General features: G+C 54.1%; 1 protein-coding gene across 2 annotated transcripts; it reads left to right on the top strand.

Annotated features, from left to right (window-relative positions):
* Positions 1-11,134: 11,134 nt before the first annotated feature.
* Positions 11,135-22,786, top strand: GIPC1 (GIPC PDZ domain containing family member 1). 2 transcript variants are annotated; one of them, XM_045811986.2, is made up of 8 exons: positions 11,135-11,154; positions 14,618-14,698; positions 18,935-19,255; positions 20,089-20,274; positions 20,374-20,554; positions 21,313-21,425; positions 21,748-21,829; positions 21,962-22,786. In XM_045811986.2, exons 3-8 carry the CDS (start codon positions 18,968-18,970, stop codon positions 22,111-22,113), a joined length of 1,002 nt encoding a protein of 333 aa, XP_045667942.1. In that variant the 5' UTR covers positions 11,135-11,154; positions 14,618-14,698; positions 18,935-18,967; the 3' UTR covers positions 22,114-22,786. The 2 variants fall into 2 exon arrangements, with proteins under 2 accessions (XP_045667942.1, XP_045667941.1); XM_045811985.2 differs by lacking the exon at positions 11,135-11,154 and adding an exon at positions 12,263-12,413.
* Positions 22,787-24,643: the final 1,857 nt, after the last annotated feature.

Here is a 24,643-nt window from a genome sequence, read left to right on the forward strand (position 1 = left end):
GGGGAGCGGTCCTGCGACTCTGTTTGAGGGTTTTGCTGATGGGCTGGGGCGGTGGCTGGGCGTCCCTCCAGATGCAGTCAGGGTGGAAGGGAAGGGCCAGGGAAGGTTGGGGGTGGGCACAGAGGCAGGAGTCCTCTGCAAGGGAGAGAGAAGTCTCCCTTCCTGGGCTGCATACGGAGTAGAGAATGTCATCCCACCTGGACTTGATCAGGCACCCAAAGGGCCCTGTGGATTTCAGAGCTGGTTTTAGGAAGGTTGGGGCGGAGTTAGGCAATTCCCTTTCCTGTATTCCAGGGCCCAGTTGCTGGGGCCCAGGGGAGGTGCATGGTCTGCCTTTAGGATCCCCTCCACTCCTTTCTTGCTAGAACAGGCTGGGTGTCAGGCAGGCCCCGGCCAAACCAGACTGGAATTCCAGCCCAGGGCTGACTCCGCCCTGGAGAAGACCCATTTCCTGCCCTGGCTTCATTGGCAGGCCACTGAAGCTGCTCTTTTCCTTTGTAATTTTTTTTAAGGAACTGGTTTTATTACAAGGTAAGTAATTATATAGGCTTAAAACAACCTATTGCTACTTTGCTACAAAATGTCTTGAAGTAAAAACTTAAATAACCGCTGTTTTAAAATCAACCCAGGAGTGGCTTTCCCTTGCTACTGAAACAGTTTAACCACTGAAAATGGTATAGGAGCTGTGTTGTCCAAGAGAAGTTTCTGCAAGTGATGGGAATGTTTTGTCTTCTTTAAATGGAAATGCTTTAAAATTCAATAAAATAAATTTAGTTTCTCAGTTGTTGCAGTCACACGCAGCTAATGGCAGCTGTTGGCACAAATCCAGAGGGCTTTCCCCCCAAATGTAGGATGTGGGTCTCTCCTTAGAAGAGCCGCTTCAGCGAGCCCTGAGGATGCCATCCTAGTTGGGAGGTGACCCTGCACATCAGAGCCAAGAGAGGTTTACTGAACTGCCTCAGGCAAGATGGCATTTACTGCAGAACTGGCCCTGGCCTCGGTCGGGGTCACAGACCCCCAGGAGCGCCATACCTGTGCCCCAGTGTCTACTTAGGGAGCAGGTCCCTGTGACCATATCAAGTCGCCAACACAGAAGTGCACAAAGCCTCTAAGTATACCCAGTTCTGGAACTTCCAGAAATAACCTACCTAGAGCACTGCGTGGGGCAGCGGGTTTCTTTAGGAAAATGTTCACGATGAAAAGAACCAAGAGGACTTGGGTGGGCAGAAAGCCTGCCTTTCCAACACGGGTTATTTTGCCGTAGTGGCCCAGGTTGTGTGTGTCCTGAGGTGTTTGGGGTATTTGCTGGCAGACTTCGTCCTCGCCGCCTTGCTTCCCTGCAACGGATTTGCTTTCCTTTCCCACGTGGACTCTCAGCACATTGCTGAGCCCCGTGTCAGTACGTGCGGAGCTTCCTGGTGAACCCAGCTCCCCGGAATCCCCCGTACCAGCAGGGCCGCGCTCTAACGTGATTTAAACAGTACAGAACTCAAACGTTTGGCCTGTGAGAAGGTGAGTCCCTTCCCTCCTCTGGGCCTGCAGTTCTCTTTTCTGCTGTCACAGTATGGACAAGCCATGGCATCAGAGATCTTTTCCTTTAGAAAATGAAGAACATGGGCTTTGGTGCATTCTCGGACAGTCTATTTACATAAGCATAGGCATAATTTCTAAATTTCTGGGGGGTTTTGGCTACGTAATCACAGTACTAAACTCTCAAGGGGACAGAATGAAAATCCTCTCCCCCACTCTGCAATTCAAGTCCACCCCCAAAGAATGTGCCCAGTTTCTCACGTACCTTTCCTGAGCTGCTGCACAAGTCAACTTTTGGTTTTTTACACAAATGGTATGTACTGTGCACTCGGCATTTCCCCTGCGCACCTATGGGGGAAATAAAGAGCTTCCGCATTCCCGTAATGATACACCTTTAGCCTGCCAGCACTACTTACCTGGGTGTGAAGATCCAGATCAGTGTTTGGTGGCCCCTACCTCTCCCGTAGCCGTTGTTCTTGCTTCCAGATTCGAATTCCTCTTCTACAACCACTTTCTAGCTGTGTGACCTTGGGCAAGTGACTTAGCCCATCTGTGCCTCAGATTCTTCAACTGTAAAACTGGCACAATAACAGCACCTCTTCTAGGGTTGTAAGGGTTTCCAGAGACGGAGATACCCACAGGCACACACCAGGACCTTGCACAGGATAAGCACTGTGTGTTCGTTATCATGTGAAGGTTTCTTAGTCCAACAGCTGGCAACCCCAAAGTGAGGTGAGTCCAAGGTCCTTGCAGGTGAGTGCTCTCAGCTGAGCTCCAGGAACCCAATTCCCAGATGATCCCTTGAGACCCTCAGCTCCAGACCTGGCCCCTACCCTGCCTGAGGAAGCTAAACCCGACGCAGGATATCTCCCATGCTATTGTGACAACCAGCTCGCTCGAAAGATGCAGCAGAGCGCCAGGCTCCAGAGCTGAGCCGCCCCCAGTTCGAATCCCAACTCTGTCACTTTGCTGTCATGTGTCCTAGAGCAGGTGGCTTCCCCTCTCTGAGTCTCAGCGGCCTCCTTTAAAAAAATGAGACAAATGAGGTGCAGACTTCATGGTGGTCTGCGTGAGAAGTGGGCAAGGAAATGCATCAGGGAAGCAAGGAACATGACATTACGAACTTGGCATCTGTGCGCCCTCAGGGAGTGCTGAGTTCGAGTTCTGCTCGCTGCATTCCCCTGAGCAAATGACAAAACCTCTCAGGGCCTCAGGTCCCTCCCCTGTAAAACAGGACAATCACCGCAGCCTAGCCTTCTCACTGCCCCCAAGTGACAGCTACCCCCTGAGCAGGCCTCTGTGCTACAGGCCTGCCCCAGAACAAGTGTGCAATTACCATGAGCAAACATTTCTAAAGCACTTAGCCGAAAGCCTGTCTCAGGTCGTCTTTTTAATTTTTTTTAAGAGATTTATTTATTTGAGAGAGAGAGAGCACAAGCAGGGGGAGCGGCAAGCAGAGAGAGAAGCAGGCTCCCTGCTGAGCAGAGAGCCCGATACGGGGCTCTATCCCAGGAACCCAGGATCATGACCCAAGCCAAAGGCAGACGTTTAACCGACTGAGCCACCCAGGTGCCCCTAATTTTTTTTTTAGATTTTTATTTATTTATTCGACAGAGAAAGAGTACAAGCAGGGGGAGAGACAGGCAGAGGGAGAGGGAGAAGCAGGCTCCCTGTTAAGTGGGGAGCCCTATGTGGGGTTCTATCCCAGGACCCCAGGATCATGACCCGAGCCAAAGGCAGATGCTTCACTGAGCCACCCAGGTGCCCCAATTTTTTTTTAAGTAAGCTTTACGCCCAGCGTGGGGCTTGAACTCCCAATCCAGAGATAAGAGTTGCACATCTCCTGACTGAGCCAGCCAGGTGCCCCAGGTCCCAGGTCTTCTTAAATATCACTCTTATTAGTTAATAATTTAAGTGCACAACATAGCACCTGACACATAATAAGTAATTGTCCATTGAATCAACATTTATTGACTCCCTACTATGTGCCCTGCCCTGTGCTTGATGCTGGGGGCACAGTGGTGAACAAAACTGGCAAAAATTCCAGCTCTTTTAGAGCTAAGGATTGACTGGGGGGAGAAAGAATATAAAGATAAATAAAACATCTAATGTACTAGATAGTGGGGAGAGTGATGCAGAAATATAAAATATTGGGGGTAGAGAGTTTGGGGCACTTTTTAAATAGCATGGTCAGTGAACGCCTCCCCAAGAAGATGACATATAAGTGAAGACTTGAAGGAGGTAACTTCCTCACGTGGATACTGAGCGAAGAGTGTTCCAGGCAGAGGGAGCAGCCTGTGCAAAGGCCCTGAGGCAGGAGTGTGCCGGAGTTGTTTGAGGACCAGCCAGGAGCCCAGGGAGGCTGGAGCAGAGTGAGCAAGGGGTGAGTGGGAGGGAGTGAGGGCAGGCGGTGATAAAGCAGATGGTGTAGGACCTGGTGGGTCCCTGGGAGAACTTCAGCTTTTCCTCAGAGAGAGGTAGGAGCTTGCAAGCACTTGGGGTGTTGTTTTTGTTTTAAAGATTTTATTTATTTATTTGACAGAGAGAGAGACAGCCAGAGAGAGGGGGAACACAAGTAGGGGGAGTAGGAGAGGAAGAAGCAGGCTCCTAGGAGAGGAGCCTGATGCGGGGCTGGATCCCAGAACGCCGGGATCACGCCCTGAGCCGAAGGCGGACGCTTAACCGCTGTGCCACGCAGGTGCCCCAGCACTTGGGTTTTTGCTTTGTCTTCGTTCTCCTTTGCTGGGTTGGGAGGCGGGGAGTGTTATTTGTATAACTTGAAGTCCCTGAGTTACATCATCACTCTTGAATTTCAATGCACCAAACTTTATCTGAAAACAGCACAACGCAAACAACAAGTGCCCGTATTTTCTATTACATTCTACTCCTTAGACACGCCTGGGTGGCTCGGTTGATTGGGTGTCTGCCTTCGGCTCAGGTCACGATCCCAGGACCTTGGGATTGAGCCCCACATCAGGCTCCCTGCTCAGCAGGAAGCCTGCTTCTCCCTCTGCCCCTCCCCTTGCTTGTGCGCTCTCTCTCTGTCAAATAAATAAATAAAATCTTTAAAAATAAATGAATAAATGAATAAAATAAAATAAAATCTGTTCCTTAAAATACAGGTAATCATGTTCTCTCCCACAGACTGGAGAATGCTTTCCTGGTCTCCTGATTCCATGCCTACCTGGGGCATCTAACTTCCGAGTTCTCAAACTGTGATGACTCAGCCCGACATCTCCCCTCTTCATCATGGAGGGAGGAGAGACAAACCTCGGGAAAGATCCACAAGGTCTCCCTCCAGAGGTCTCCCTAGCTTCCTCGAGGTCACCAACCATGCCCTGATAATCTTTCATCACCAGCGCTGAGAGCAGTGCTTGGCCCAGAACTGCCCTTTGAGTGTTTGTTGAATGAGTAATTGAGTGACAAACTGATTCGGACAACATCTGTCCTCTGACTACTCATGTTAGAGAGTGTGCAGAGAAAGGACAACCCAGCCCTGGGGGCTGCTGGTGGTTCCCTCTGGGAAAGGTCCCCCGTGCCCCACTTCCTCCAGCTCCCACCCAGTAGAAGTGGAGGTTCTCTGGCTCCAGGAAAGCCCCTCTTTCCTGGGGACCTGCTCCTACTTCACGATTCATGGGTTAGTCATTCGGCACAGTTCCTGAGTGTCAGGTCAACACCAGGCCCTGGAAGCCCCAATGACAAGGCGATGTGGGGGGTCCTTGGGAAGCTCATCGTCTTCTCGGAAACACAGACCTAACTAAAACAGAGATTTTAGATTCTTGTGGCTGCCGTAACAAGGCGCCACAAACTATGTGGCTTGGAACAACAGGAAGTCACCCTCTAGCACTTCCAAAGGCCAAAAGTCTGAAACCAAAGTGTGAGCAGGGTTGGTTCCTCCTGGAGGCTCCAAGGAAGGATCTGTCCCATGCTTCCTCGGGGCTCCATCCTCCCTCCCCCCACCCCACCCCTCTGGACCTCACACGGCCCTCCCCCCTGCACACCACTGTGTCTTCTCTTCTGTCTCTTCTAAGGATGCTTGTTCGGTTCCAGGCCCACCCTAATCCAGGCTGATCTCATCTCAAGATCCTTAAATTAATGACCTCTGCAAAGACCCTTATTCCAAATTAGGTCACATTGACAGTGTCAGGGACATGGACATATCTTTGGGGGAGCCACCATTCAGCCCGTTACACTGGGCAAGTCACTTCCCACGACCAGAGGGCTTGGAGGGAAGACGCCTGGCATGCCCTGAGGAAACAGGCCAGGGAACAGGAGTCTGTCAGACTCGGGGATGGGCCATGAGAGCTGAGGCTCCACGGATGAGGCTGTTAGGCACCCGAGGGGTGTGGACTGACCAAGGCTGGGCTGAGGGGCACGAGGCCCTACAGCCTGGGGTGGCTGGAACAGACAGAAGGAGAGAGGAGGGTGGGGCCTGGCTGGGGTGAGACAGGCCAGGTGCCAGGGCCCTGCTGAGGCAGGCCTGCACGCCCGAGGCAGAAGGGAAGCCTGTTGAGAGAGTTTGAGTCAGGAGGGACATGGCCTGATTTGCCTTTGCGGGAAGTTGGAGCTGAGGACTGGGTGGTTTGTCTCAATGGGGGCCCACCTTTCCTTGGGACGATATTGGTGGACATCAACACAGCTAAGCCTGTCTCCAGATGGAATAGTTCAGCAAAGGGTGTTTTGAGGGCAGATGGCCTCTTGGCGGGGGTCTTCAGCTACGGAGGGGCTGGACCTGACTCAGGAGCTCAGAGGCGCCCTCTGGCTGCTGTTAGGGTTGCAGACCTAGGAGTGGAAAGTGGATGGAGCTGGGAGTTGTGCGGGAAGTCAACTGCTGGGGATGATGGGGCTGGACAGGGTGGGGGCCAAGGCGGTGGTGGGAAATTACCAGAGAGGCATTTCAAAAAAGAGAGCTGCCCATTAGCCCTCCAGAAAACAGCACTGCTTCCGGGTTTTATCATGACTTTCTGAAATCCAGCAGCAAAAGGCAGGTGCCTGCACTGGGTCTGAGGGACCTGGGGCCATAGGACCCAGCCCCGTAAGGGCCACCTCCTTTGCTTACCCTCCAGGTCCGTCCCACTGAGACCACTCCTGCTAGGCTGATAGGGAGAGCCCAACCACAGGCCACAAAGAGCCAGGCAATTAAACTCCGAGATCACTCTGCCAGGGCATTGTCCCTCGGCACTGTCCCTAGTTGGTCCTCCTGTCCCCCATGTCTCATCGTCAGGCCCCACACTGAGGCAAGTATGACCCACCCACCCAGAGGGATGTCATGTGTCTTGGGGTTGAAGCTAAAGCACCATACCCATGAGTCACTGCTCAACTTGGAATCAGTGGCTCCCCCCTCTCCAAGCCTCAGTCTCCCCCTCTATGGAATGGGAGTGATATCCAGCGTGATTAGTCACGAAAAGCAGGCAGCACAGGCCCTGGCACATAGTAAGAGCTTAATAAAGGTGTCTGTTTCTAGCCATTTCTATTATGACATACTGTGTTTATTCATCTCTCTGACCTCAACATGGTTCAATAACAACAGCTGGTATTCTCTGAGCATTTACTATCTACCTGGTACCACTGTAGGCATCTGACCCAGAATAGCTCATTTCATTCTAGCATAATCCTAACAACTTTAGGAGGTGTGTCCTATTATTATCCCCATTTCACAGAGGAGGAGACTGAGGCACACAGGCTGAAGCCCAGGGTCACACACCTGGTGAGCAGCACGGGTGATGGAGAAAAAGAGGACTGCATCCTACCCCACAACTTGCAGTGAACTAGAGATGGAATAAAAGACACAGGGAAACTAAAACTGTAGAATGAATAGAAGAAAATATGGAAGAATAACTTTGTGATTTAAGAGAAGAGCCTCCTTAATGAAATTTCATGGGTGCAAACCACAAGCGGGTAAGTCCCGTTATATCGCAGGTAGACGTTTTCTCCGCGAAGGATATAATGGCTGAAGCAAATCATCCCGTGGCGGAATTGGAGAATGTGTTCGCGATACCTAATACTCTACCCACCTCCCAGGGTGGTTAGGAGAGTTAGACGGTTTAATAAGTGTAAAGTTCTTAGAACAGTGTCTGGCACGTAGGAAGCTCTGTCTAAACATTATTTATCATCACTGAAGCTGCCGAGTGCTCGATACCCCAGCGCTACCCAGTAGAACAATGCAAGTGCACGTGTAATTTTAAATCGTCTGGCAGCCACATTAAAATAATAAAAGACACAGGTGAAAGGAATTTGAGTAACACATTTTTATGTAGCTCAGTATATCCACATTATTATTACTATAACATGTTGTCAGCATAAAAATGAATTAATGAGATGTGATATTTTTTTAAATCTTTTTTTTTTAAGATTTTATTTATTTATTCGACAGAGATAGAGACAGCCAGCGAGAGAGGGAACACAAGCAGGGGGAGTGGGAGAGGAAGAAGCAGGCTCATGCGGAGGAGCCTGATGTGGGGCTCGATCCCATAACGCCGGGATCATGCCCTGAGCCGAAGGCTGACGCTTAACCACTGTGCCACCCAGGCGCCCCGAGAGATGTGATATTTTATATCTGCTCTTCTTTGTACTGCGTCTTAGAAATCTGGTGTGTATTTTCCACTGCCGGCACATCTCAATTTGTTTTTTTTTTTTTAAGATTTTATTTATTTATTTGCCAGAAAGAGGGAGAGAGCACAAGCAGGAGGAGCAGCAGGCAGAGGGAGGAGCAGGCTCCCCACTGAGCAAGGAGCCCAATGTAGGACTCGATCCCAGGACCCCAGGATCATGACCTGAGCTGAAGGCAGACACTTAACCCACTGAGCCTCCCAGGAATCCCTGGCACGTTTTAATTTCTATTAGCCACACTTCAAGTGCTTATAACCACATGTGGAGGAGAGGGGAGATTTCATGTTACACAGATCAGATTGGACAGCGCAGATCTCGACTCCATGAGGAGCACATGCAAATCAACAAGTAAAAGATAGCACCCCAAGTGCAAACAGGGAAAAGACTATGAACAGGCAATTGACAAAAGAGGAGAAACTGAAAGCCATCCAGCAAATGAGGAGATGCTCGAAGTGACTGGAAATCAGAGACATGTGAAAGATAGCAATGGTGATGTCACTTGACAGTGAGTCTGAGTGGCAAAAGTGAGAAGTTGGATAAAGCTGACAGCTGGAGGAGATGTGGATTACATGGACCCCTCTGCACTGCATGCAGTGTGACTGGGAGCAGCCAGTCCAGGAGGCCACATAGCAGTTGACTGTGCCCTGTGATCCAGGGCTCTCTCCTAGGGGCATTCCCACCAGGTCTCTAAGGGGACATGTCCAAGGCTGCAGTGTGGGGAGCTGGAGCCTGCCTGGTGTCCATCCCTGGGGGACACAGTAGTAAGATGTGAGGAATACATCCGCGGAGCACCAAGTAGAAATTAGAAGAAAACAGATTTAAGAGATTGGCAACACGGATGGATCTTTAAGGCCTACTGCAAAACAGGCAAACAAGCAAGCAAGCCATACAGTGCTAACTGGAAAAGTAAGAAGCCAAGTCTAATAGAACACCCACATAAAACAATGCACATTTTCAGGGGAGCCTGGATGGCTCAGTCGGTTAAGCATCTGCCTTCGGGTCGGGTCATGATCCCATGATCCCATGATCCCAGTGTCCTGGGATCGAGCCCTGCACGGGGCTCCTTGCTCAGTGGGGAGCCTGCTTCTCTGTCTCCCTCTGACTGCTCCTCCCCCTGCTTGTGCTCGCTCCCTCTGTCAAATAAATACAATCTTTTAAAGAAATGCACATTTTCAAGAAAACACACAAAAAGGGGAACATTGAGCCTCCTGCAGTATTGCAAGAGATGGGGGGAATTGGGGGTATTTTCCCCTAATGTTTATTTTGAAATTTTCAAAAGGTATAGAAAACTCACAAGAGTAGTAAAATGAATACCCGTATACTACTCTCCTGGATTCGGTGGCAATTGTTACTACCTTGCCACGGTTGTGCTCACGTGTACACACTGTCTCTCTCTCCCCACTCCCTCTCTCCATTCCTCCTCTGTATTAATATTAATGTACACCATATTATGATATTGTATATAAAATATATACATATATTTTTTTCTGAGCCATTTGGTAATTGCAGCCATCACAAACTGACCACTAAATAATTCAGTGTGTTTCTCCCAGAAATAAGAACATTCTCTTATCTAACCACAGTACAATGTGCACATTCAGGAAATTTAACATGGATGTATTATCTAATATCCACTCCGCATTCAATTATCCTCGATTATCCCAAGAATATCTGTCATAGCTGTTTTATCCTTTTTTTTTGGAAATTTTTATCAAGGATCCAATCAAGGATCATACATTGATTTTGGTTGTCACGTCTGTCTCCTTCAATCTAGAACTGTTCTCCAGCATTCCATTCATTCATTCATTCATTCATTCATTCATTCAATTAATGGATTGATTTTTCCTTTCCTGACATAGATCTATTTGAAGAATCCAGGTATTTTTGGTTTTTGTGTTTTGGTTTTGGGTTGTTTGTTTGTTGGCAGAAAGTCCCTTAATCGGGAAGTATCTGTTTGTGTTCTCATGAGTAGATCCAGGTTAAACACTAGGGGCAGGACCAAGCACTTTGCAGGTGATGTGTCATCATAGCAAGGGGCATGTGAGGTCGGCCTGTCCCATCACTGGTGATGTTAGTTTTGATCACTTGGTTAAAGTGGTGACTGCCAGGTTTCTCCATGGTGCTTTTTCCAAGGTATCCTTCCCCCGCTGTAATTAACAAGTAATTTGTGGGCTGGTCCTTTGAGACCCTGTGAATATCTACTTCCTCCACTGAGGAGCCTCGCCTGAATTAATTAATCTCTGTTGGCTGCAAAATGGGGATCTTCCAACTCAGTCTTTCCTCCCGCATGTATTAGCTGGCATTCCAGATTCTTTTTTCCAAAGAGGGCAGAGGTAGCACTGAAGTCTGAGCTCCGCAGCAGCTGGGCCTCCCAGCCTCTTGCACTATAAAACTGGATAAAGAGGTGGCCTGCTCTGTGCCCTCGGGCAACCCCCTCACCCCTCCCTGGGCACCTCCTCATCAATCAACAGGTGGATTCAGGTGGATTCTACTCAGGACTCTGCTCTCCCCATGGCCCCACATACTGTCCTCTTCATGTATGTAGAGGGCAGCTCAGATCCCAGGTGCAAGCAGGGCAGTGGGTACAGTCCCACAGAGGACACTGGCCCAGCCATTGCAACTGATCACTCAGGGGAGATGGTAGAGGTCAGCAGAACAGGAAGAGAAGGACAATAGCCTGCCTGTTGCCATGGCGGAGTTGGTGTTTGCCAGCTGGGTGGGGCCAGACTTCACAGCCCTGAGCAGCTAAGCCCAGGCCCCACTCTCCTCTCACTTCGCCCCTCTGTGGGACCTTACGGGGCTGGGATGCACAACAGCTCACCCTGGGGACTGCAGAGACCCAGTCATTCAAGGAAGCCTGAGCAGAGTCGCAGCCATTAGAGGCCTCCAAGAACTACAATTCCCAGAACACACAGCAAGCTCCTGGTCCAACCCCAAATGCCCCAGAGGCCGGCTTTGAGGTAGAACAAGGAAATCTCACGTGTCCTGGGAACGGAGAGTCCTGGTCTGTACGAGGTGCGTTTGTGTCTTTGTTTCTTGGACCTACTCGTGCCTGAGAAATCCCAGTTAGGAGGCAAACCTGACCATGGTGAGATCACCTGTCTTCTCATTCACAGGTGTGCGCTGAGACGCTGAGACGCCGCTCAGTGCCAGTCTCAGGACCAGGGCAGGGGTGAGGGGGGCAGTTAGATGGAGGAGACAGCCTCATGAAAGGGCAGAGGCTTGGACTGATTGGGTACCCTTTGAAACCTAGCACATATTATGTACTCAGTAAATATTCGCTGCTCCCTCCCGCGCAGTCTATCTCGCCCTTGTCTTCCCTTCCAAGCACCCTTTCATACAGTTTTGCTAGCTCCTAGGATATTGCACTCTCCCAAAACGTGCTGTATCTCTCTGTCCAGCCTCCAGGCTTTTTGCACGCGCTGTCACCTCTACCAGAAGCACATTCAGCTTACTCGTTTAAGTATCTGTAAAGATAGGACAGAGCCTGGCACGGAGCAGGGGCACAGGCCCATGAAATATTTGATGAGTGAATGAATGAATGAATGAACAAATGCCCTTGTCCATTGTACACCCCAGGAAGCAGGGACACTCGGGACCCTCCCTATTCATCTCGATCCTCCGCCCGCTCGCCCGTCTGGAATGAATGCATCCTTTTTATCCGCTCCGAGGATGGCCCGGCTGGGTCAGGGGCAGACTGGGAGGAGGACTGGATTGGGGGCTGCCCTCGGCCCCCTCCCAGGTCTCCTAAAGGGTCAGCTTTTCCGGATGTGCAGAGTTTGCCTCTGCCCGAAACTTAGCCCCAGTCACCTGACTCCCACGACCAGCCCTCCCGCCCCTTACCACCCCGGACACCCCAGACGGACAGTCAGCCAACAGCACGTGGTCCAGGGGGCCCAGCTTCCCATTGGTTGCTCGTCTCCTTCCTCCCCGCGATTGGCAGGGGCCCAGCCTCAAGTTCCCCCCTCCGCGCCCTGCGGTGGTACAGCCTGCCACGGCTTTAGGCGGGGTGGGAAGGTCCACTGCGCTGCGGCGCGGGGGGGTGGTCGGCGAGAGCGGGGCGAGGCGGAGGGATCCCTCTGGAATGTTTCCGTCGGACCCACCCGGGGAAGGGCGGCACGGCGCGGATTGGCCACGAGCGTCGGACGGCGGCTCCTGATTGGGGGGGCGCGGGCGCGGGCCCCGCCCCTCCGGCCCGCGGCTGCGGGAGAGGCCCGGGCCGGAGTTTGCGGAGGGCCGAGCCGGGCGCGCGCAGGGTGGCGGCGGCGGCGCAGGTGAGTGCCCCGACGGGCGGGGCGCGGCGCGGCGCGGCGCGGCGCGGTCGCTCCGGGGGCCCCAGCGCGGATCTACGGGGTCGCAGAGCCGCGGGGATCCGGCGGATCGAGCAGGGTGGGGCCGGCCCCATGGACAGGGCTGGAGGTCTAGGTGGGGCGCCAGGATGCCCGAGGCCCCTTCCCACAGAGGCGCCTATCTTCCCGCCGGGGGCAGAGTCAAACGCCTCCCGCCGCTGGGATGGGGTCGACAGCCAACTCTGCTCCCTGCGCTCCTCTGGACAACCCCCGTCACAGGGGGAACGGGCGCGGGGTCGGTATTTCTGAGCCCTGCCTGGGCACCTTCCTGGACCCGGCCTCGTCCCAATCCTCCAGGGCCTAGAGGGACCTGGAGAGGACCGAGGTCCCGGTAATAATAATGAAGAAATCATCCCGGCTAGCATTTATTGAACGCTTCCGTGTCAGGTATTTACCATGAATATCACTGAGTCTAAACACCTCATGGGAGGTGCTGTTACTTCTTTTAGAGGTGAAGCAACAGACCCAGAGAGGTGGAGTGGCTTGCCCAAGGTGACACAGCTCGTAGGTGACAGATCTGAAACTCAAACCTGTGCTTCAGAGTCCAGAACTGGAGTTTCACCCACTAGACTAGATGGCTCCATGGCTCAGGTGTTCCTGACCAGCTCTTCTGGCGGCTGTTGCTCTCCCCCTCCCACCATGCATACATCTGGGCCACACCTACTGGTCTTTGCTTTCCCCCTAAGAAGTCACCAGAAACACCAGAAAAACCTTGCCTCCCCTGAGCTGGAAACACAAGGCCTGAATACCTAGGTGCTTAGAAGAGAGTGACACCTGCAGGGGAGATAGGTGACCTGGATGCTGGGGTCCTTTCCCCACTGGGCCCCTCTGGGAAGCCTGGGTAGAGGCCTGGGCAGTAGGCGTTCTCCCCGGAAACACCCAGGAGCCGGTTTTTCAAGACTGAATCAGAGGCCTCCCTCCCTCTTCTCCAAAGCAATATTCTACTAGAAAGGGGAGGCTGGGTGTGGTGGCCCCCTCCCCCAGCTTATGTCAGCTCCCAGGAACCCCCTTCCCCACTTCCTGCTGTCCGCACTGTGATTCTGCGTGGTTGTGGGGTTGCTAAGTTTCAGATGCTTCCCAGGAAAGAAAGGGTAGGGATGCTGGGATTCCAGCCAGTGCACTTGGCGCCCAGGCGGACACTCTTTTCCTCCATCCCTAGGTTCAGGTTTGAGGGGAGACCAGGAACGTGGGAGGGGGTAGCAGTTAGCAACTCCATGGCATGTTCTGAGGATGGAAGGGCTCAGAGAGTAGTCAGAAGGAGGACATAAGGCACGTTCATCCATTCTACAAACATTTATTGAGCACCCAGCATGTGCCAGGCACTGTTCTTGGCACAGAGGACACAATAGTGAATAAGACAAAAATCCCTTCTGTGGGAGCTGCCATTCTAGTTGGGGGAAAACAGGCAACAAGCAAGTTAACAAGTAAATAAAGAAGGTACCTACAGATGGTAGTAAGTGCTATGTGCTATGAATAAAAGTGCTATGAATAAAATATGAGCGGGTGGCATGGTAGAATCTGTGGGTATAGGGGGGTGGCTCTTGGAGGAGGTGCCTTGGAGACAAGATCTGAATGACAAAAAGAAGGTAGCCCTGCAAAGATCAGGGAGGGGGCCCAGCCTGGGCAAAGGCTCTGAGGCTAGACGGAGCTTGGAATAGTGTGGCTGGGGCACCAGCTGCAGCCAAAGTGGCCATTCTGCAGGGGTCTGTAGCTCATATTAAGCAGTGTGGAGCTTTGCCTCTGTAAGGTGGGAAACGGTTGTAAGATTTGAAGCCGGGGAGTGATGCAATCTGGTTTACATTTTAAAATAGAGACACGAAGTGAAATAGCAGCCTAAGACTGAAAGACAAGAGTTCTGCCAGGGCAACATGTAATTAAGTTCATGGGCCTGAGCCGTCGGGACCACAGGGGTGGTTCCAAGAGGCTGGGGCAAGCCAGGGCGGCTGCCTGGAGGAGGTGGCCTAGAGTAGGCTTCGGCAGGCAGAGTGGACTCGGATATTCCCCGGGGGGGGGGGGGTAGGGGAGGAGGCCATAATAATAATGACAATAATAGTAACAGTTTCCTTAAACCGAATGTCAGGCAAAATGCTAATCAGGTTGTTTGCCTAATCTCTTTGGATTCCCATTAGCACCGTGAGAGACAGGAGTTCCGCTCATGAGAAGACTGAGGCCCCATCACATGAAGTGACTTGCCCACAGCTACGCAGCTGGTAAGTGGCAAGGGTGGGATTTGAACCCAGGCCACCCTGCCTCTTCTAGTCTGGAAAGCAAATTCATTAATCACTTACTTTCCTCGCTACCATTATTCCCTCCTCACAGGTGAGGACATGGAAACTCCCCTGAACCAGGGCAGCAAGCCTAGGCAGAGTAAAGCGGTTGGGAATTGGCGATTAGGATGTGGGGGCCCTGGGTAAAGGAGGAAGTTTGAATCTTGTCCACTGACTGAAAGGTGGTACAGATGGAAATAAGTAGTACAAACAAAAAAAAATCACTATTGGTGGAACACTTCTCGTGTGCCAGGGACTGTTCCAGGCACGTATATGATTTCCTTGGAGCTCAGAGAGGTTAAGACACTTGCCCAAGGTCACACAGCTAGTAAATGGAGAAACCAGGTTCCAGACTCATGTTCGCAGCATGCTGCTAAGATGTATGAGGGGCAGCAGGAGGAGAACCAGAGGAGGTGATGATGAGGGGTTTGGGATTTTTTTTTGTTTTTTGTTTTTCTTTCTTTTTATTTATTTATTTATTTTTAATTTTTTATTATGTTATGTTAGTCACCATACAGTACATCCCTGGTTTTTGATGTAAAGTTCCATGATTCATTAGTTGCGTATAACACCCAGTGCACCATGCAATACGTGCCCTCCTTACTACCCATCACCAGCCTATCCCGTTCCCCCACCCCCTCCCCTCTGAAGCCCTCAGTTTGTTTCCCAGAGTCCAGAGTCTCTCGTGGTTCATTCCCCCTTCTGTTTACCCCCACTTTCTTCTTCCCTTCCTTCTCCTACTGATCTTCCTACTTCTTATGTTTCATAAATGAGTGAAACCATATGATAATTGTCTTTCTCTGCTTGACTTATTTCACTTAGCATTATCTCCTCTAGTCCCGTCCATGTTGCCGCAAATGTTGGGTTATCATTCTTTCTGACGGCTGAGTGATATTCCATTGTATACATGGACCACATCTTCTTAATCCATTCGTCTGTTGAGGGGCATCTCGGCTTTTTTTTTTTTTTAAGCATCACTGAGTGCGATGAAATAATCTGAGGGGACAGCATCGGTTTATTCATTCAGAATTTGTTTTTTGTCAAATATTCAGCACATGCCTACTGTGATGGGTGCTGTGGATAGACAGATGAAGTAACCAGTAAAAGACTAGTATCCCAAATATATAGAGTTCCCACAAATCAGTAAGAAAAAAAGATAGGCATTACAATAAAAAACAAACTGTGCAATTTTGAAAAATGGCCAGAGACTTAAACAGACAGCTCACAAAAGGACAAATCCAAGCAGTTAATAAATGTCTTAAAAGCTGTTAAGATTGGAGCACCTGGGCGGCTCAGTTGGTTAAGCGTCCAGCTCTTGATTTCGGCTTATGATCTCAGGGGCGTGAAATCAAGCCCCGCATTGGGCTCCGCGCTGGTAGTGGCGCCTGCTTAAGAGTCTCTCCCTCCCCCTTCCTCTGCCCTTCCCTGGCCCCACCCCCCCATAAAAAAAAAAAAGGTTGTTCAGCATCCTTGATAATGAAGGGAGTGAAAACAAAAGCACAGTGAGAGGTGCGGGATATACTCTGTGTCTGTGCGGCTAGATAGAGTGCGTGCTCTGTCCCCAGCACCGTGCTGGGAGCAGAGGATGAGCACCACAGAGGCGGGGCTTGCACGTTTGCTGGCAAGACAAGACTCCCTTGGGGCGGGGACTACAGCCTGTGCCCCTCTGTCTCCCCAGAGCCAGGCACAGGGACTGCTGGGCTCATGAATATTAGGATCGTTCATCCATCCGTTCATTCAGCAAACATTTATCGAGCACCTGCTACCCACCAGGCACTGTTCTTCGCGCCAAGAATATAGGGATGAATAAGGCAGACAAAATCCCTTGCCCTTTCAGAAAACAGCGAACGAGAACAGTGGGTGAAACACAGATCCCATCTGAAAGAGATGCGCGAATGAGTTGCGTGGCTGCCAGGGGGCAGAGTCAAGTGGTGGCCGGTGTGCCAGAGGGGCAGGGGACAAGGCCCGTGTGCCTGGGAGGAACTAGCAAGGTGGCGAGTGGGAGCAGGTCAGGGTAGGGAGGTGATGGGGGCAGATCTTTTGGGGCCTGTGGGTCAACGGGAGGTCGTTGACTTTTACTGTGAAGGAGGTGGGAGCCCTGGGAGGGGTCGGAGCAGAGGACAGGTGTGACTTACGTTCTCCAGGGTCATTCTGGCTGCTGTGTTGACACAGACCGTGGAGGGCGAGGGCAGAAGCTGGCCGACTCGGAGGGCGCAACTGCAGTAGTGTAGGTGAGAGATAGTGGGACGGATGAATGCGGGCGCAGACAACCGAGGCGCAAGAGCGGCTGCAGCCAACTGGGCTTGGCTGGATCCAGGACGGCCCCCTGGAGGAAGAGGTTTTAAGGGAGGGAGCCGGAAGTCCCCTTTACACAAAAGAATATGGCCTAACGGGATCCTCATCACAGCCTGGCCAGGTGGGTGGAATGTCCCCACTTGTAGAGCAGACGTCCCAGGCCCAGGGAGATGGAGTTGCTTAGGGAACCACTTTGCACAGTCGTCAGAGAGACCGGAGAGTGCAGCCGGCTTCTGTGACTTTGGACGTGTGACTCAAAAATGAAATCTGAGCTCTTTCCCCTTCTGGAAGGCCCGCGGAGTCAACCCCTCCCACCCCCTGTCACCTCCGGTACCGCCCGTCTTCAGTCTCCCATTGCTCACCGCACTCCGGTTACACTGGTCTCTTGCTGATCTGTGAGCCCGAGTCTGCTCAGAACTGTCCCGTGGCCGCCACCTCACACAGAGCAAAGGCCTAAGTCCTCCCTGGGCGCACGAGGCCCTGCTCGCTCTGCGCCACCCCTTCCCTGCCCTCCCCCCCTCCTGCTGTACCCCTTAGCACTCTGGTCCAACCACACCAGCCTAGCTGTTCCTCAGACACACCAAGCACGTCCCCGCTTCCGGGCCTTGGTACTGGCCGTTCCCTCTGCCTGGAGCCGTCTTGCCCCACATCCTCAGATGCGTACTTCTTCCTGTCACTCAGATGTCAGGTTCAGTTTCACCTGCTCAGAGAGGCCCTCCTTGACCTTGGCTGTAGAAGAACTTGTCTTGTTTTATTGTCTTCATAGCACGATTAGAAATTATATTAGACTTTACACATGTGATTGCTCACTGCGCATCTTCGGCTCTGGACTGTGTCTGGACAGCACGGACAGAGCCCCAGCTAGCATATAGGGCACCTAGGAGGGAATTGGAAGCAGGCAGCCCTTCCTCCCGGCAAACACATCAGCTCGGCAAGCAGAGCACAGGCTGAATTTCAGTCCCACCTGCAACCCTGGTCTGGTGCTTTTGCACAGTGAACAACCTGTGTAACTGCACATAGTGGTCCTGGTCAGGGACCTTGCTTGTCTTACTGAAGGCAATATCTACAGTGGTGCAAGGAATATAGTAAGTATGCAAAAAATATTTGTTTGAAAGGAGAGAGGAAGAAAGAAACAGAGAGAGAATGGAGGAGGTAAAGGAAAGAAAACAAAGAGGAAAGAAAAAGAGTATATTAGTGAGGACGAGTTTTACTACAGTAACAAACAACCGCCTAAATCTTAGTGGCTGAACTCCACAAAGGTTTGGGGTTTTGGGAGTTTTTTTCCTGCTACATCATTGCAGCCTAGCAGCTGGTTCCACTCACGACAGTCACTTAGGGGCTGGCCGAGGGAGTTGCTACCATAGCAAACGCGGCCTGCCTGGGCGGTAAAGACCCCCGGAGTCTCGTGCTCCAGTGATGAAATGCTTCAGCTCAGAAATGTCATGTGTCGCTCCCTCTCACAACTCATTGGCCAGAACTAGTATGCCTGCCGGGTCACAAGGAGGTGAGCAAGTGTCACCTGCCTGTGTGCTTTGAAGGGAGAGTCAGAAATTTTTTGTGCACAGCACTAGAGACGGTCAGTGCCAACAGAAAAATAAAGAGGAACGTAACCACTCTGAGCCTCCCTTTTCTCATCTGTTCAATGGGCATAATCATAACATAATATTGTCCCCGCGTCCCGATGCAGTGTGAGGATAAAGTCAGGTCACAGGCGTTAGCTGCTGTTATTACTTCTGTACAAGGTAGGTAAGCGCTGGGCCCGGGTTTGGAACCGAGGCCAGTGTGTTCTCTAAATATTGCATAAGGCTAGTAGGGTGCTAACAGGGTGGGAGAGGCAGCCTGCGGCCACCGCGCAGGCCCTGAGCCCGCTTTCCTGCCCCGCAGGTCTCCTGAGTGTGCCCGCGCTCCTCGCCGCTCATGCCGCTGGGACTGGGGCGGCGGAAAAAGGCGCCGCCTCTGGTGGAAAACGAGGAGGCTGAGCCAGGCCGTGGGGGGCTGGGCGTGGGGGAGCCGGGGCCCCTGGGTGGGGGTGGGGCGGGGGGGCCCCAAATGGGCCTGCCCCCCCCTCCCCCGGCCCTGCGGCCCCGCCTCGTGTTCCACACCCAGCTGGCCCATGGCAGTCCCACGGGCCGCATCGAGGGCTTCACCAACGTCAAGGAGCTGTACGGCAAGATCGCCGAGGCCTTCCGGCTGCCGGCCGCCGAGGTACCCGCTGGGGAGCCGGGCACCAGGGTCCCTGACGGTGGGCTGTGGCCTGGGCATGCCTCCTGTCCGTGAGCGGCAGCTCACAGGCTGAAGTCGCGTATGCCAAGGCCTGCTCCCCAGTGAGTGGCAGGGAACTGGAGGCCGAGCCTGGGCGCTGAGTTCCCTTCAGGCTTTGGGAGGCCTGCACCCCAGTGGATCATGGGAGCCAGTGGCCACACTGGATGCCAAGCTCCCATCAGCCATTAGGATGCCTGCACTCCCATGAACTGAGGGGAACTGGAGACGAGGGCTGGGTGCTGAGTTCCCATTGGGCGTTGGGAGGCCTGTTCCCCAGTGGACTGCAGAAATGTGTGGTCAGGGCTAGATGCGACATTCCCATCATGCACTGGGAGGCTTGTGCCCCAGTTGCCTATGGGGTCTGGAGGTCAGATGCGAGATTCATTTCTCTATGCTGCGTTGGGAGGCCTTACCCCAAGGACTTGGGAGCTGAAGGAAGGGAGGCAAGAAGGACAACAGGAGTGAGCAGGAAGGAGATGCGGGGGTCTCAGTAGGTGTGGTGGGTATTCTGTGCCCCTTCATTCATTCCACAAGCCCTTGCTGAGCACCCACTGTGTGCCAGGCTCTGTGCCCTGGGGGCCGCAGAGAGTTTTTGCTGGAACAGAAGCCCAGCAGAAGTCCTAGCAGAGCTGCGTTCTAGTGGGGGCCACTCTGGGGTGGTCAGGCACTGGGATAGGGACCCCCAGACCTTTCCCAGCTCCTTCCTTCCCCCTCAGGTGGTGGTTAGCAAAGGGCGAGGGAGGGAGGTGAGGGTTGAGTGTCTCCCACCCATGCAGGTGATGTTCTGTACCCTCAACACCCACAAAGTGGACATGGACAAGCTCTTGGGGGGCCAGATCGGGCTGGAGGACTTCATCTTTGCCCACGTCAAGGGGCAGCGCAAGGAGGTAGAGGTGTTCAAGTCAGAGGAGGCACTGGGGCTCACCATCACTGACAACGGGGCCGGCTATGCCTTCATCAAGGTGCTTGGGGTGGAAGGGCTGCCCGGAGTCCTGAGGGTAAGGATGGGCCGTGGGACCCAAGGGCGGAGCCGTGGGGGCTGACAGCTCCTCTCCCCGCAGCGCATTAAGGAGGGAAGCGTGATCGACCACATCCAGCTCATCAGCGTGGGGGACATGATTGAGGCCATCAACGGGCAGAGTCTTCTGGGCTGCCGGCACTACGAGGTGGCCCGTCTGCTCAAGGAGCTGCCCCGAGGCCGCACCTTCACGCTGAAGCTCACGGAGCCGCGCAAGGCCTTTGGTGAGGGGGCTGCCACCTGGACCACCCTGATGGCCGTATTCACTGGGGTTCAGGCCACAGTGGCAGGGAGACACCAGCAGGTGGCGCCCAAGGCCAGCCAGCTGCGGTGGAATGGGGGGGTAGCTCCGCCTTGCCCTGGGGAGGGGGTGCTGGCTCTCCGCCCAGCCTGGGAGGAGGGTGAGAACAAGGAGGAAGTTGCCCCCACACCCAGCTTCCCGGAACCATCAGCCCAGCCAAGCGCCCCCAACCCTGGCAAGCCCCCCCAGCCCTGAGAAGCCAGGGTTGGCTGCCCTGTTCCTGCACCCCCACTTTTCCGTCTGACTTCACTAACTCTCTGGAATGGGCCTGAGGCCCCTGAAGTGGGGGTGGGGGACTCCCAAACACTTCCCCAGGCTGAGAGGGCTGGTCTTTGGCCCAGCAGCTGTATCCCCTTGGCCTTGGGGAGAACAGCTCAAGACCCAGGCCCCACCCCCTTCCTGTCCCTCAGGCCCTGGGAACAGGGCCCCCTTCTGTCTCCCCTCCAGCCTTTTCCATTCTCAGCCCCTGGCTCTCCTTCCCGGCTCTCCTTCCCCCATCCATGCCAAGCCTGAGTCAGGAGTCCTGCCCTCCTGGGGTCACTTCAGGCCCCAGCTCCCCAGAGCCTGCAGAAGCTGCGAGAAGGTAGAAGGGGGTATCTGAGGCCAGGCTGCCTGGGGTCCTGTCCTGGGCATGCTGGAATCGGGCTTCCCAGACCCTCACCCGTTCCCTGCCTCCCACAGACATGATTGGTGTGCGCTCAGGGGGTGGCCGCCCTGGCTCTGGCCCCCAGCTGGGCACTGGCCGAGGGACCCTCCGGCTCAGATCCCGCGGCCCTGCCACAGTAGAGGATGTGGTGAGTGATCTGGCCCGGCCCCAGCCCTCCTTCCCCTGGCATCCATTGGGGGCTGCTCCTCTGTTAGCTGAGGGGCTCTGGGCACTAGATTGAAATCTGCCTCTGCCACATACCAGCTCTGGGACCTTTGTTGGGCAGGCGGGCCTCAGTTTCCTTGTTTGTGAACTAGGGGGATAGTAATACTGTCACAGGGTCGTGGTGAGGACGAGCTGTGGGTTAATATGTGTAAAGTGGTGGAAAGAGCATCCCACACTTAGTAAGTACAACTACAGATATATTCACATTACTGTGATGTCATTGTCCCCCCCGTCCCCCCCCCCAGCCCTCAGCCTTTGAGGAAAAGGCGATTGAGAAGGTCGATGACCTGCTGGAGAGTTACATGGGCATCAGGGACACGGAGTTGGGTGAGTGGGGGCGCCTGGACCTGGGTGTGGGCCTGGGGTAGGGGGCTTCTAGGTCCCGTGGGGCTGGGTCTACCCTGAGTACCTCTGTCATCTGTGCTTCCATTCTGCCCCCCACCCCCCACCCGTGTCCAGCGGCCACCATGGTGGAGCTTGGAAAGGACAAAAGGAACCCGGATGAGCTAGCCGAGGCCCTGGATGAACAGCTTGGTGACTTTGCCTTCCCTGATGAGTTCGTCTTTGACGTCTGGGGTGCCATTGGGGACGCCAAGGTTGGCCGCTTCTAGGCCTCCTTCCAGACCTCTCAGTGACCTGGCTCCGCTTGGTGGGAGCCCCCAGGGGGAGGGCCACCATGGCCCGGACCCCTAGCATCCGGCTCGGACCTTGCTCAGCAGCCCAAGGACGATGCAGAGTGGAGGTGGGGCCGGGCCTCCGCCCCACTCCGATCGGTACCACCCCTCCCCAGCTCCCACCCTGGCTGGGGTCCCTGGTCCCCCCTTGCCCTGTTCCCCACCTACCTCAGCCGGGTCAGGCGCAGGGGGTAGAGGGAGGGACCAGCCAGACTGGGCGGCCACCCCCGCCCCCAACACTTTCCGCATCAGCTGCCAAACTGGTCTCTCATCTCCCTGGGGCCTGTTTGGGGGTCGTGACCTCCCTGGTTTCCTGCAGCAGGGAATGCAGAAGGGGGGTGTCCCCCCCCTCGGCAAATGCAATAATGCCCCCCCCCCCGTGCCCCACCCAGAGAGGAGCCCCCTCACCGTGGAGTCTGTTACCTCCGCATTTGAAACACTAGTCTGCTGTGAACCCCCAGCCTCCCTCCCTCCCTCCCCTGCCCTCTGTGTCTCCCTCAGCCCAGCCATGGACAGAAGGGGCAGGAGGGAGGATGGCGGGGGGGGGGGGGGGGGGCGGGGTTTGTATCTGAATTTGCTGTCTTGAACATAAAGAATCTATCTGCTGTTGGACCTGTGTGGCGGCGTCGGCTTCGGGGTGGGAGAAGGGGGTGAGCCAAGGCTGGGAAAGAATGTAGCAGCTGAAATCCATCCTTCTCGGGCTCCAAATTGAATTAGGAGCCTGCTGGGGCCACCCCCCCACCCGTTCCGCCCGATGAGGTTTCTGGCGGCGGGCCACCAGGCTTCCAGTCAAAGGCCCGAGCTTCCTGGCCTACTGAGGTTCAAATCTTGCTCCCACTCGAACAAGGCCTCCCGCCACCTCAAGCCTGATGTGAACAGTGGGCGCAAGGCTGTTACAGCCCAGGGCCATAGGGAACACCAGGGCCGGCCCGTGCGGAAGCCTGGCTTGGGAAAAGAAAGTTGGGGGGCCCAGGACGGAGGCCTGCCAGGGCAAATGCTGTGGGGAGGAGCCCTGCCCCCAAGACCGAGAGGAGCAGTCACGGCGTGGTCCCCGTTCCTGCTGACTAGATGTGTGGGGTCTGCTGGCGTCCACGGCACGCCGTGGTTTGCACTGGACATAAACCCAGTGTGCTTGTTTTGACAAGCCACTTCAGCCTCGAGGATTGAGTGGGGATCAGGAAAGGGGGGTGGGACCCTGGCCAGACCTGGAGGGAAGGGCAGGAATTGAAGCGAGGGGAGCCAGGCCAGAGGTCCCTGCAGGAATGTATGAGGTCAGCCCGCTCCCCATTTTCATCCCTACATTCAACAGGAGGGCCATAGGCCTGCCTGGGAGAGGGGAGCTGGGGGGACTGGCTGGGCTTGGGGTGTGTGCACAGCCCGCGGTTGTGTTCTTGGGGTGAGATGGAGACGGCTGTCGTGGGGGTCCCTGTCAACATCCCTGGGCACCCATGGGTGCCTCCTGTGTCTGCTGGTAAACAGCTCAGGTTGTGAATGGGTGTGGCTGTGTGTCTCAGTGTTTAGACAATAAGAATGTGTCTATCAGAGTGTTGGTGGTTTTTGACTCTGTTGCGAGAACAGGATGTAACGATTGTCTTTGTGTTCCAAGGTGTTTGTGGGTGTAACTGGCACCATCTCTGTGTGGAGTGTGGCCGTGAAAGTGCAGCTCGGGGTGTCCAAGGCTGTGAGTGTGTGTGCGCCTCTGCGTGTTTTCTGTTTGTAGGGCAGGTGTTAACCAGCTAGATCTCAAGATGTCCAGGTGCCACTCTTCGTGTCCTGGGTGTATGGAGTGTATTCGTGGGGGCTGTCTTGGACTGTTAGGGGGTGTCTGTGGGTGATGATGGAGTGTGGCTGGTGGGCTGTCTCAGAGGTAGGGACTGTGTGTCTCAGTGCTGGGTGAGACTGGATCTCCCAGCGCTTTCTCAGGGGGATGCATTTCACCGTGTTGAGAAAAGTTAAAGCCAGTAACAATGGGGGCATCTCTGGGGGCCCTGGAGGTGACACTGTCACATAGTGTTCAGGGGTAGGACAATGGCTGACCCCAAAGCCCTGAGGAACGTGGCTGCTGCTGTGCTGGGGACAGACTGACAGTATCTGGTCTTTGGGTGTTAAGAGGTATGATGGTGTATCTTAGAATGGGAGACTGTGTGCGTGTGCCCCTACTTCTCAGGGCAGGATGTGAGGCTGCAGTTGTGTGTCCACAGGTGGCTTAGGACTTGCGTGTCTCAGGAGAGTCCCCTGGTCACCAGACCTCATGGTTCCTCTGTCCCCCTTCAGCCTCCTCCCCTGCCCTTCCCAGGGTATGACTCGCTGCTCGCCCTGGCCTGAGCTTTAAGCCCCTGTGTAAATAGTGGGCGGTCTCCTGGCCAGGCTGGGCCTGACCCAAGCTGGTCCACGCGAGGCACTGCCCACCACCACTGACCCGACATCCATGAAGGCTTTGGCAGGGCAAGAGGGTGTTGCTGCCCCC

Source organism: Ursus americanus, chromosome 14 (genome assembly GCF_024610735.1).
Source record: "Ursus americanus isolate L20-20 chromosome 14, mUrsAme1.1.p, whole genome shotgun sequence".
Classification (NCBI taxonomy): Eukaryota; Metazoa; Chordata; class Mammalia; order Carnivora; family Ursidae; genus Ursus; species Ursus americanus.